The sequence below is a fragment of the Elephantulus edwardii genome, unplaced genomic scaffold (genome assembly GCF_000299155.1).
Source record: "Elephantulus edwardii isolate Elephantulus edwardi_28Jun2011 unplaced genomic scaffold, EleEdw1.0 scaffold00085, whole genome shotgun sequence".
In the NCBI taxonomy this organism is placed as follows: domain Eukaryota; kingdom Metazoa; phylum Chordata; class Mammalia; order Macroscelidea; family Macroscelididae; genus Elephantulus; species Elephantulus edwardii.
In genome coordinates this window covers 120,732-133,950 of record NW_006399835.1, presented here as the reverse complement: position 1 = coordinate 133,950, position 13,219 = coordinate 120,732, and the positions used below count along the sequence as shown (strand labels likewise).

Below are 13,219 nucleotides of genomic sequence, written 5' to 3'. Positions count from 1 at the left end.
AACAACAACAACAACAACATGCAAAATTGGCTTTGAATGGGGACTGAGTTTATATACAGGTGCCCCAGAGGCCCAGTGGTTAAGTGCACAGCTCCTAACCAGGTCAGTGTTTGGAACCAACCAGCTACTACTTGGGAGAAAGAAGTGACAATTGCCTTCCATAGGAATTAAAAATCCAAACCAAAGTCACTTCTCATGGCAACCATCCATTGGGTTTCCACGGCTGTAGTATTTACTGGAGGACATGGCACTTCTTTCTCCCATGAAATGAATGGCAGATTCAGACCTCTAGCCTCTGAATCAACAGCCCAACACTTACCCTGTGGTCTTGAAAACCTTGTAGGGCAGTTCTACTCTGTTGTATATGGTCACAATGAAGTAAATTAGACTCCATGGTAGTAGGTTTAGTTTATTTGTTTTTAAGCACTATACGGGGAAAGGATCTTCCATGCATTATGCTCACTGAGCTAACTCAGTCCCATAAGGACAAATATTGTATAAACTCTTATTGTAGATTGAGTATGAAGATCCAAAGGGGAGGAGGGTAGAAGCAGAGGAGTGAAGATGGGGCAGGGAGGGGTTAGTCATAGGATTGCACAGTTCGATGGATGGGGGATATGTGAAGGAAATGGGAAAGATCTGGTGTGAAAAACAATGTGTTCAAACTTTATAAATAAACCAGTATAAATTTTTTTTTTAAAAATTGATATTTAGCTCTTGGTTTTGCATATTTACTTTTGACTGTGTTGAGGAAATCCCACTCTATTTCAATTCTGCTGATTTTCATTTTAATCAGGAAGGAGTGTTGGATTTTGTCAAATGCCTTTTCTGCATGAATTGCTAAGATTGTATGGTTCTTTTTATTTACTTTGTTAATATAGTGAATTATGGTGATTGTTTTTCTTATGTTGAACCATCCTTGCATACATGTTATGAATCCCACTTGATCATGATGAGTTATTTTTTTTATGTGCTTTTGGATTCTATTGGCTAGGATTTTGTTAAGGATTTTTGCATTTATATTCAGGAGAGATATTGGTCTGTAGTTTTCTGTCTTGGTAATATCTTTGCCTGGTTTTGGTATTTGGTATTATGCTTGCTTCATACAATGACTATGGGAGTGTTCCTTTTTTTCAATTTTTTGAAATAGTTTAAGTAGAAATGGTGATTGATATCTCTGAATGCTTGGTAGAATTCAGCAGTGAGCCCAAAAGTCCTGGGCCAGGACTTTTCTTATGGGGAAATCTTTTTATGACCTTTTTCAATTTCTTCTTTTGTGATAGGTCTGTTCAACTTTTCTACATCTGTCCTCATCAATCTGGGTAGAGCATGGGTTTTAATGAATTTGTTCATTTCTTCTAGGCTTTCAAATTTATCAGAGTATAGTTTTCCATAATATTCCAAAATTATAGCTTTAATTTCCTCTGGTTCTGTTGTGATGTCACTGCTGTAATTTCTTAATTGAGTTATTTGTTTCTTTTGGTTTTTTTTCCTTTTGTTAATTTTGCTAGTGGTTTGTCAGTTTTATTGACCCTTTTGAAAAACTACCTCCTGGTTTTATTGATGGTTTCAATTGTTTTTTGTTTTCTATCTCATTGATTTCAGCTTTTGTCTTTATAATTTCCTTTCTTCTAGAGACTATGGAGTTAGACTGTTTTTCTATTTCATGTTGTTGAGTGTTTCCTGTTTTGTTTTTTATTTTTTGACCTATTGCAATGAACTACACCCTGAGGACTTTCTTAATTAACACCATCCCAGAGGTTTTAGTACATTGTATACTTTCATTATCATTTGTTTCAAGGAACTTTCTTATTTCATTCTTTATTTCTTCTATATCCCAGTTGTGTTCTACCAGGATGCTTTTTAGTTTACACATGAATCATATTATAAACTTTATCCTCTTGAGCTTAATTTTAGTTTTATGGCATTGTAGTCTGGAAACCTGGACATTTGGGGTTGGTGTGTAGGAATCAGCAAGACTGGCTCAGGACAAGGCAGACATAGGTTGCTATGGTTTGCAAGTGACTTGATCGCACATAACACAACAAATAATATTTTGTATTATTTCAGTGCTTTTTAATTTGTTGAGGCTTGTTTTGTGCCCTATTATGTGATCAATTCTGGAGAATGTACCATGTGCACTTGAGAAGAAACTGAATTGAATTTTAGTTGGGTGCCATACTCAGAATTCATCCACAAGGTCGAGGTGGCTGAATGTTTAGTTATATCTTCTACTCTTTGTTAACTTTCTTTTGAGTAGACTATCCTTTTGGTGACAATGGTGTGTTGAAGTCTTCTACCACTATTGTGGTGCTTTCTGTTTCTTTCTTCAATTCTGTTAACCATTGTTTTATGTATTTTGCAGGTCTATCATTTGGTGCATAAGTGTTGACCAAGGATATGTCTTCTTGATCTACTGTGCCTTTAATTTTTACATAATACTTTTCCTTATGTTTTATAGTGGTTTTCATCCTGAAGTCTATTTTATCAGAGTTTAATATTGCTACTCCTACTTTTTGTGGATGCGATTTACTTGATTTTTTTCCCCTAGCCTTTGATTTTGAGTCTCTCTTTCTCTTCACTTTTTAGATGTGTTACTTGTAGACAATGTATTGATGGACTCTGGTTTTATTGTTTGTTTGTTTTTTGTTTTTTTTTTAATCCATTCTGTTACTCTTTTACTCTTGATTGGTGCATTTAGTCCTTTCACATTAAGCTTGGTTATTGACAGGCCAGGTTTTATTGTTGCCATTTTGCTATGTGTCTTTTCTTATTTCTGGTTACAGTAGTCCATCCACTTTTCTTTGGTGTCTCTGTGTGAAGGACTTCCATTAAAAGTTCTTGTTGATTTGGTCTTGTTTTCACAAATTACTTAAGTTCATTCTTTTCTGTAAAGGATCTTATGTCTCCTTTATGTTTGATGGAGAGCTCTGCTGAGTACAGGATCCTAGGTTGGCCATTGTTTTCTTTCAACTTTCTGTATATGCTGTCCCTTTGTATTCTTGCTCGCATGGTTTTTGCTGAGAAATCAGAACTTTTTTTTTCATGCTACTTTTAGTATTCTTTTATTTTAGATAATTTCAATAGGATGTGTCTATGTTTTCCTTTTTGGGTCTAGTCTATTTGGTGTTCACTGAACTTCTTGAATGTGTGTTTTCTCTTCATAAGACCTCGGACGTTTTCTTCTTGTACTTCTTACACAATTTTCTCAGTGATTTCCCTGTCCATCTCGTATTTTGGAATTCTAATGATACCCATATTGTTCCTTTTGATGTCATCCCACATGATTCTAACTTTTTTGTCATTTTCTTTATGCCTCATCTTATATTTTTCTTCTAGTATGTTTCTGTTGAAGTTCTTAACTTCCAGTTCACTCTCTCCTCCATCTCTTCTGTTCTACTTTTTGTTCCTCTAGCATTTTGGACACTTCTGTCATTTCAGTCTTAATATTCTGGATTGCATTTCATGCATTTCCGTTATTTAGAGTATTATGTTGGATGTACCTTCTCTATCTTAAGATGATTTTTTTAAAGTTCTCATACCTCTTTATCTGTAGTTTCAATTCTTCTATCTTTTGCATTTTCCTTTGTAGTTGCACTAATTCTTCCTCATCTATATATTTCCTTTTGTTCCCTGTTTCTGAGGTATTTACTGGCTTCCTGTCTCTGAAATATTGAAGTCTGCAGTATTCTGTGCTTTTTTTTTGAGACAGCTTAATTTGTTTTCCAGAGTCTTTGAAACTACCTGCTGCTTCTTTGACATCTGAAGATTTTCTTGATAAGTGTTAGGCTATTTCTATTGTGTCTGTGTAAGTTGTTGGTAATTCTGATTTTTATGCTGTTATTTATTAGTTCCCAGCGTAAAATGTTCAATCTGTGAGGTGAGCCACTCAGTCTACAGAAGGTTCTTTCTGGGGACTTGCCTTTCCTAAAATCCTTCCAGTTCTGTCTGGTGTTCATTGCAGCCCTGCAGAAATCTTGCCTTATTGTAGTCCTCTCTCCCATACTCTGTTGTCCTTCTTCTGTGGAGTAGGGCAAGATTAGGTGCTCCACGCAAGCATTTTCTTTCTAGAGGGCTTTCAAGTCAGCTATCTTTCTCACAACTCAAAGTGTCACCTGAGAAAGTCTTGTCTTTGCTTGTAACCTCTGTCCAAAACTCTCTTGTCCTGTTTGGCACCTAGGATGGCCTCGCAGCCATGGAGGCAAAGGTCCCCAAATGGAGAGACCTTTCCCCAAAGAAGGGTCATTCTTTTCTTTCCCTCACACACTGCTGAAAGTCCCTCCCATGCAATTTACAGCCTCTGAAAACTCTGGAGCACCAGCTGTGAGTTGGTTCCAAGTTGTATAAAAACATCCACAACATTCTAATCTATGAGTATATTTAAATAAACTATTATAGAAAATATTTACTACTTTAGTGAGATAAAAAAATGTTCCAGAAGCAATAAATGAGAAAAAGTTTATTCCCTTTTGTCCGTGGCAGCAAAGTTCCCTACCCTCCCTCAATGCCATTGAGTTGGTTTTGACTCTTAGTACCTGTATAGGACAGGGTAGAATTGCCCTATAGAATTTTCTAGTCTGTATATCCTGTGGGAACAGAGTATTGCCCATTTTAATTTTTTTTTGTGAACAATAACAACAAAAAAAGCTGACAGTTTTGATTAGCAGCCTCACATTTAACCCATTGTGTCACCAGGGCTGCTTGGTCCTGAATTATATCTAGGTCTCTGTAAATTACGATGTTGCTGTCATTTTCTTTTCTTTTTCCTCATCATTTGTTTCCAAAATAACTAGCAAGAATTTTTACATATGATTACTCTCATAGTTCCTGCCCAGATTTACTAGTCAGAGCTGCTTTTGAATGTTATCAGTAAGGGGAAGCAGCCTTGGGGAGGCCCCTTGAGGCTGGCAACTTCAACTTTTAGTTGAAGAAATCAAATGGGACTAAGTTTAGAAGTGTTATCCTTAGAGTAGTTAAATGCAGACATATGTCATTCTAATAATACTCCGTTTGCCTTTTTTGTGTTTGTTTGTGTTACCTCAGTAATTTTGTTGTTCTTTCAGGAAACATCCACAACATCCAATGATATGTGAACCAGAGCATGTGTGGCAGTTTTATAGATCCCAGCCCTCCCACTTTCAGGAGCTATAGAACTACAGAGTTCCAGGAAAGTGACTAAATGTTACTTTCCGGATAAAAGAAAACAAAACTATTGCTGCCATCCAGATTGCTTTTAAGAACTCATATACCTGAAGGGGAAATACATTAATGTAAACAGTTTGTGAGAAATTTAACTGTATTCACAGAGAGTTAAAGTATTTGTTTTTTATTTATGAATTCTACTGAGCACTTATTTTAGGAGAATAATCCTTAATATATCTGTGCTCAGTGTGTAGATAACATTTGGGGACAATATAAATGTCCAGCTTAAAGGAAATGTTCAAGGACAAACTAGTTAGCCAAAGATGTGTAGCCATTGAGAATGTTCTCTGTTGTTGTTATGTGCTGTCAAGTTGCTTGTGACACATAGAAACCTTATGTACAAGAGCCCTGAAACCTGTTCTATTATGTGCCAACTTTACTGCCTCTGACACACCTACCCTCATTACCCAAGTCACTATATCAATCCATCTCATTGATGGTCTCCCTCTCTTTCTCTGTCCCTCCACCCTTCCAAGCATGATATCCCTCTCTAAGGACTGTTCCGTCCTTGCAACATGCCCAAAGTATGTCAGACGGAGATTCAAAATCCTTACCTCAAAGGAGTTGTGTGGTTCACCCTCTCTAAGATGAACCTGTTTGTTCTCCTAGCAGTCCATGGTATATCAACACTCTTTTCCAGCACCACAGCTAAAAGACATCAATTCTCTTTCTATCATCCATTGTCATTGTCCAGTTCTGATGCATAGTAAGCAATGGCGAAGACTATGGCCTGGATCGAGCGCACCTTAGTCTTCAGACTGACATTGTTGCTCTTCAGTACTCTGGAGAGGTTCCTGACAGCCCACTTTCCTATCACAATATGTTTTTTAATTTCCTGGCTGCTGGTACCAAGAGTGTTGATTGTTGAACCAAGCAAACTAAAGCAGTTAACAGTATCAGTCTCTTCAACATTTGTCAATGCTGCCAATCGGCCCAGTGGTGAGAATTTTATTTTCTTGATGTTGGGCTTCAACCCATATTTAAGGCTTCAGTCCTTGACTTTCTGCAGTAAGCATTTCACGTCCTCCTCCATTTCAGCAAACAGGGTTGTGTCATCTGCATAGTGCAGGTTGTTTATGAGTCTTCATCCAATTCTAATGCCACATTCTTCCTCATACAGCACAGCCTACTGGATGATCTGTTCTACATATAGATTGAAAAGGTATGGAAACAGGATACATCCCTGGCATACACCCTTCCTGATTTTCAGCCATGCAGTGTTTCCTTGTTCTGCTCTAACAACTGCCTCCTGGTCCAAGTCTAGGTTTCTCATGAGCACAATCAAATATTCTGAGATTCCTAATCTTCTCAAGAGTCAGCCAAAGTTTGTTGTGATCCACACAGTCAAACACCTTTGCATAGTCAATGATACACAGATAGACATTCCTCTAATACACTCTGCTTTCAGCCAAGATCCATCTAACACTAGCTATAATACCCCTAATACCATAGTCTCTTCTAAATCCAGCCTGCACATTTAGCAGTTTTCTGTTGATGTGCTGTTCCAGTAATTTTTGGATAATTTTCAGCAGAATCTTGCTTGAATGTGATGTTAATGATATTGTTCACTAATTTCTGCACTCTGAATGGGAACAGATACAGATCTCTTCCAGTTAGTTGGCCAGGTGGTTGTCCTCCAAATTTCTTGGCACAACTTAGGGAGCGCATCCAGTGAGTCATCTTTTTGTGGAAATATGTCAATTAGTATGCCGTCAATTCTGGGGACCTTGTTTTTTGTCAGTTCTTTCAGAGCAGCTTGAACTTCTTTCTTCATCATCACAGATTCTTGCTCACACGTTGTTTAATGAAATTCTCTTTGTCAGCCAATTCCTTTTGGTACAGTGACTCTGTATACTCCTGCCACCTTCTTTTAATGCTTCCTGGATTATTTAATATTCTGGCCAAAGCATCCTTAAGTATTGACACTCATGGCTTGAATTTGTTCTAAAATTCCTTCAGTTTAAGAAATGCTGAGCGAGGTCAGCCCTTTTGATTTTCTAACTCCAGCTCTTTGCATATTTCGTTATAATGCTTTGCTTTGTCTTCCTGAGGTGCCCTTGGAAATCTTCTGTTCAGCTCCTTAATTTCTTTCCTTTGATTTGGTTTCTCAGCACTCTAATGTAATATTCTGAGTCTCATCTGACATCCCTCTTGGTCTTTTCTTCCTTCTCTACCTTTGTAATTAAACTTTGCATTCTTCATTGATAATATTCTTGATATCCTCCCTCAACTCATCTAGTCTTTGCTCATACCAATGAGCAAGGCCTCAAATCTGTTCCTGAGATGGTTTTGAAACTCAGATGGAATAGATTTAAGGCCAAATTTTGGTTCTTGTGGATTTTATTTCATTTTCTTCAGCAGGTTGAACTTGTGTCTGAGTAGTTGGTGGTCTTTTCCACAGTCAGCACCTGGCCTAGTTTTCACAGCTAATATAGAGCTTCTCCAGCGATTCTTTCCACAGATGTAATAGATTTGATTCCTATGCATACCATAAAATGAAATCCATTTGTATAGCCTGCGTTTGTGTTTCTTATAAAAGGTATTTTCAATGAATAAGTCATTGAATGTACATAATTCTGTCATTCTTTCTCCAGCTTAGTTTCTGTCATCCTAGTCCATGTTTTCCAACTACTGATCTTTCTTCCCTATGAGAATGTTTCTCTAACAAGATGAAATAACCTGAAAGATACTTTGATATGATTACAAATTGGTAAAATGTTACTATGCTTAGAAAAATATTAAGTATATTAATGAAAGTATGAAGTAGTTATATTTGGATGGTGAAACTTTATGTGACTTTTATTTTTTTACCTTTATTTCAACACTTCTTAAGGTGTAAAAATTTTACTTCCTCTGTAGCTTTAAACAGGAAAAGTGAAAGTTCATCATAAGCATTGGAATAAGACTTTTGTAAAGGAGCATTGTACAACATGGATTCTCTGACAGAAGAATTTTTTGTGAGGTAAGGGATGAGTTATCAAAAATCAACTCTGTTGACTTTTCAAAGACTCACTCTTTTCTACTTAACTTTGAGAAGTTAATGGCAAAGAGTCTTATGGTTTGGGAAAACTTATTAACTTTGATTATAGAGGGATAGATAATGATTGACATTTAATTTTAAATTTAATTTTAAAAAAGCTGCCTAAGAAATTATCTTCCTTGTAGAATTCTCATAAAAATAATATTATAATTTAAGTAACATGTATGTAGATTTTTACAGATACATTAATACATATTCATATATACACACACTATGGACGAACATATACACACACACACACACACACACACACACACGATATCTATTGTATATATTTCAGTATATTTTTCTATACCAAACTTCTAAGTCTTCTGCAGCAAAACAATATATAGTTGGGATGGTAGTGGAGTGGATTTGAGGGTAGTGATCGCATAACAATGAGTTTTTCTTTTATTTTTCAAGGAGAAGAATGAATTGGGGGGAAGGGGTGGGTAGGGAGAAAAGTGCAACAGTGAATGAATGGAAACCCTCTCTGTAAACTTTCATTAAAATGAATTAAAAAAAAGTCAATACTGCAATGAAGTTTCTAAATTTAGCATCTCATTTTTGTGCATAGCTTTTGTCATCCATAAAGAGCTAATACAAGATATTTTTTAAAAATATATGAAAGATATAACAAAGACTCTGCAAAAAAAAGAAGAAAAAAAGACAGTAGTATAGTAATAGAAAATTTGAACAAGTTATATAACCACTTTGGACATCTATTTACCAAACTTTAAAATACATCGACTGTTATATATGGTTACTGATGTAAATTCTTGTTCTAAAAAATGGTTGATGATATATAGAATGCTAAAGGACAACATGGTTGATGATACTGAGAATTCTCTATTAAAATTATTGATGTAAAGAGTAATATTTTTCTATTAAATTGCAAAACAGGTGCTTTCTGCTCTATAACCATCCAGTAAAATCATGGCATGATTTTTTTGTTGTTTTTATTACTGAGTTCTCAGAGCGTTAAAGAACCTGCCCCCTATCAATCTGTGATACATATTTGTTACAAATAGAAAACTTCAGGTAGAAATTCAATTGTTAAATTTTTTACTACTCTGATTGAATTATATCCTTTTAAGGAGATGCTTTAATAATTTCTTTTTTACCTAAAATAGTGATCCACCTGTAGAAGAGCAATCTAATAAGGAAAGTGAAGATAAAGTAGAAGAATCAGCTAATCCTTCGGTAAGACAAGATTTCACTTTCATTAACTGGTAATTAACAGTGACTTAACTGCTGCAATCCCAAGGGCACACGCTTCAAATCCACCAGAGAAATCCACCAGAGGCTCTACAGCAGAAGGATGGGTAGTCTCCTACCATGTGATTTATTGCCTCTGACAGCCCACTGGAGGGTCAGCTATGAGCTGGTTCTGAGTCAACAGCGCACAACACAGCTTGTTACTTAAGTTTATATAGTCAGAACCTGACTTATGACATACTCAAGTTACTATGAACTGAACTTAATATTGTATGATTTTTGGTTTGGGATTTTTTTTTTTTAGTTCATCAAATTGTTAATGTGTTCTACATGTAGTATTACGGTCATACATGCTATCATTCTTGAAAAGTATGCCTACTGAGAAGAGTTTTTCTTTCAAGATTCAACTGCTGTTTTGTAATGTTTCTGGACATTCTCCTCACATAGTTGATCTAAGATGTAAAAATGGTGTATCTTCTTCCTAGTAGGACATTTGGCGTTCTGCATGTGGATGAAGGTGCAGTCACTTTGAAGGCTTATTACTCAATCCTTTGCTCTGGCAGTGGCTATGTGAATGGAGATATGGTGCCATCATGTGATTTCTGGAAAAATTATAATATTCTTTAGTGGATCTGTATGACAGAAGCAGAGTTGATACCTCTGTGTTGTGGTATTTGAGAAGAGTACTAAATATCCCAAAAGAACAAAGAAATCAATTCTGGAGGAAGTGCAGCCAGGGTGCTCCTTAGAAGCAAAGAGAGTGAAACTTGGTTTCACACATTTTGGGCCTCATGTCAGGAAGAGTCAATTCTAGGGAAAGGACATCATGCTGGGAAAGATGGAGGCTGGAAGAAAGAGGAGAGGACACCCCCAAGTAAGAGGGATTGACACACTAAAAGTGGGTTTAAGGGTATCAGAGATCACAAAGATGGTGCAATATAGGGCAAGGGTCAGACATGTTGATAGGGCCACATTGAGACATAGTTGACTCTATGGCACCTGAAATCAACATCAGTACACAGCCTATTAGAACATGACTGTAGATCAGTTAGCCATCAGTGATGGTGTTAAGTCTCAAAGAAAAGTGTTTCTGAAATCTCAGATATTTTGCCAGCTCTCAAGAGATTCAGATATGCGTCATTCCATTTAGCTGTTGTGTTTACAGTTTATGTTATTAGTCTATTTCTTTTCAAATTGCTGTGTTCAGTAGCAGATTCAGTGGTCAAAGTAAAAAAAAAAATCTTAGGTTGCTTTTTTAATACTATTATGTAGAATAAACTATACATTATTTTAAATGTGACAATTTTTTTTAAACCTTAAGTGGATCTGTTGAATATATTTACCATGGGAAAACCTTTTTTAGACAGTTCATATTTAGTACTAATATTGTTCATGTCCTCTTCCACCAAAAGCAGTATAATTATTCCTATCCTGGAATCTTTACATTATTTTATTTGGAACCTTCAAGTGAATTTATGATTTACCCAATATTAAAACTACTTAAGTTTTGATCTTGAGCTTCATGTTTTGTTTTAATTTCCATTAGAATAGGGAAAATGTCTTATTCAGATTTTTCCTAGTTTTGTCAAATCATCTACATATAGTAGGCAATTTTACTGTTTTATTTGACTTGTAACACAGTAAAACAGAGCATACATAATTTTGTAACTTTTTTTATTATTCAGAGAATATTAGTTTCTGTAATCAAACCCAAGTAGATAAAACCTTAGATATTTAATACAGTGCATTACCCCTGCACAAATGGAAAACAAATTCAGTAACATTTCTAGACCAATATGACTGTTAATTTCTGTATAGTGCCAAGTCAGTACAACTGGAAAGCTTTTTACAAAGTTGACAACACAGTGTGTGTGTGTGTGTGTGTGTGTGTATTTAAATAAATTTTGTAACTTTTAATGAATACATCCTTCAGATCAAACTTGAAAAGGACACAACTACTGAACTTATCCTTATTAACCTGCTGCTAGAAATGAAGAAGTTGTTGAATGCAATACATGCTCTACCAAAAGGTGTGATCATGCACATTAAGAAGTTTTTGCAGGAAGATTTTTCCTTCCAAACTATGCAGGTAAGATTGTAATTTGTTCTTTGAGGCAGAAGTATAGCTCTTTGATTATTATAAAATTCCAAATCAGTATACATAAGGTCTTGAAATCTGCATCTTATGTCTTGTAAATGGCTTTTATGTTGACCTTGATTATAGACTCAATGTTAATCAAATAGAAATCTTTAGTCCTAGCCATTCTAGAATGATTGTAGGACTGTAGCATCACAGCTTGTTAACTGTGGGCAAGAAGGTCTTATGTTTATTCCATGTTTACTAATAACACATAGCATGGCATTCTGGGACAGGATTCTGCTTATCTTTTTTAATTTATAAAATATTTAAAATTTCTCAAAATTTCAAGGTAAAGAAAAATAATATTAAAAAGTTTGTGATTTAAGAATATAATATTCTAGAGAATATTATGTTGTGAGTCTCCATCTTAGAAGTAGTACTACTTGATAAAAACCTGTGATCACTTCAGCACAGGATGACTATTTTAATTCTTAAATTAATGATGTTTTCCAAAGATCTTTTCTTTGTACTATTGGGATGTTGGAGGGAAGGACCAGAACACCGTAAATAAAACTCGAAATCCCTTGCTGTTGAGTTTATTCCAACATAGTGAGCCTGTAAGACAGAGTAGAACAAACTTCTAGGAATTCCAATGCTGTAGTCTTTACAGGAGAAGCTTTGGTGGCACAGTGATTAAGTTGCTGATGTTGTTATATGCCATCAAGTTGCTTGCAACTCATAGTGACCCTGTGTACAACAGCTCTGGACCCTGCTCTATCTTGAGGCAACCTTATTGTCTCTGACATACCTATCCTCATCACCACAGTCACTGCGTCAATTCTTCTCATCCAAGGTCTTTCTCTTTTGTTCTGTCCCTCTACCCTTCCAAGAATGATGTCCCTCTCCAAGGACTGGTCCCTCCTTGCAGTAAGCCCAAAGTATGTCAGATGGATATTTAAAATCCTTGCCTCCAAGGAGCAGCCTGGTTTCAGCCGCTCTAGGAAGAATCTGTTTGTGGCGTACTACCATGTTTCTCCTCTTTAAAGCAGCTTATGTGTTCTCCTAGCAGTTCATGGTAAATGCAATACTCTTCTCCAGTACCCCAAATCAAAGATATCAATTCTTCATATCATCTTTAGTCATTGTCCAGCTTTCTGGACAGCAAGTAATTACGAAGATCATGGCCTGGATCAGACGCACCTTAGTCTCCAGACTGATACTGTTGCTCTTCAGTACTCTAGAATGCTCCTTGACAGCAGATTTTCCTAAACAATTTGTCTTTTGATTTCCTAGCTGCTAATCCCAAGAGTGTTGATTGTTGAGCCAAGAAAGTTGAAGTTGTTAACAAGTTCAGTCCCTTACTATCTATCATGATGCTGCCAATTGGCCTAGTGTTGAGAATCTTTGTTTTTTTGAGGTTAAGCTTCAGTCCATATTTAAGGCTTCAGTCCTTGCCTCTTCAACTAATGCCTCAGGTCTACCTCAGTTTCAGCAAGCAAGGTTGAGTCATCTCCATAACACATGTTGTTGATGAGCCTTCCTCCAATCTTGATACTACATTCTTTCTCACTGAGTCCGGCATCTCTGATGATCTGTTCTGCATATAAATTGAAGCGGTATGGAGATAGGATGCATCCCTAGCATACACTTTTCCTGATTCTGAACCATGCAGTTTTCTTGCTCTATTTTGACAGTTGCCT

The 13,219-nt window shown here is 36.1% G+C and overlaps 1 protein-coding gene across 1 annotated transcript in view; it reads left to right on the top strand.

Annotated features, from left to right (window-relative positions):
• The first annotated feature begins 8,111 nt into the window (after window positions 1–8,111).
• The window catches only part of LOC102861351 (E3 ubiquitin-protein ligase DZIP3-like), a 112,885-nt gene continuing 107,777 nt past the window's right edge, over window positions 8,112–13,219 (top strand). The window contains exons 1-3 of the mRNA XM_006890028.1: window positions 8,112–8,164; window positions 9,355–9,424; window positions 11,373–11,528. Of these exons, the coding sequence (XP_006890090.1) occupies window positions 8,133–8,164; window positions 9,355–9,424; window positions 11,373–11,528 (258 nt within the window). The 5' untranslated portion in view covers window positions 8,112–8,132. The remainder of the gene's footprint in view (window positions 8,165–9,354; window positions 9,425–11,372; window positions 11,529–13,219) is intronic.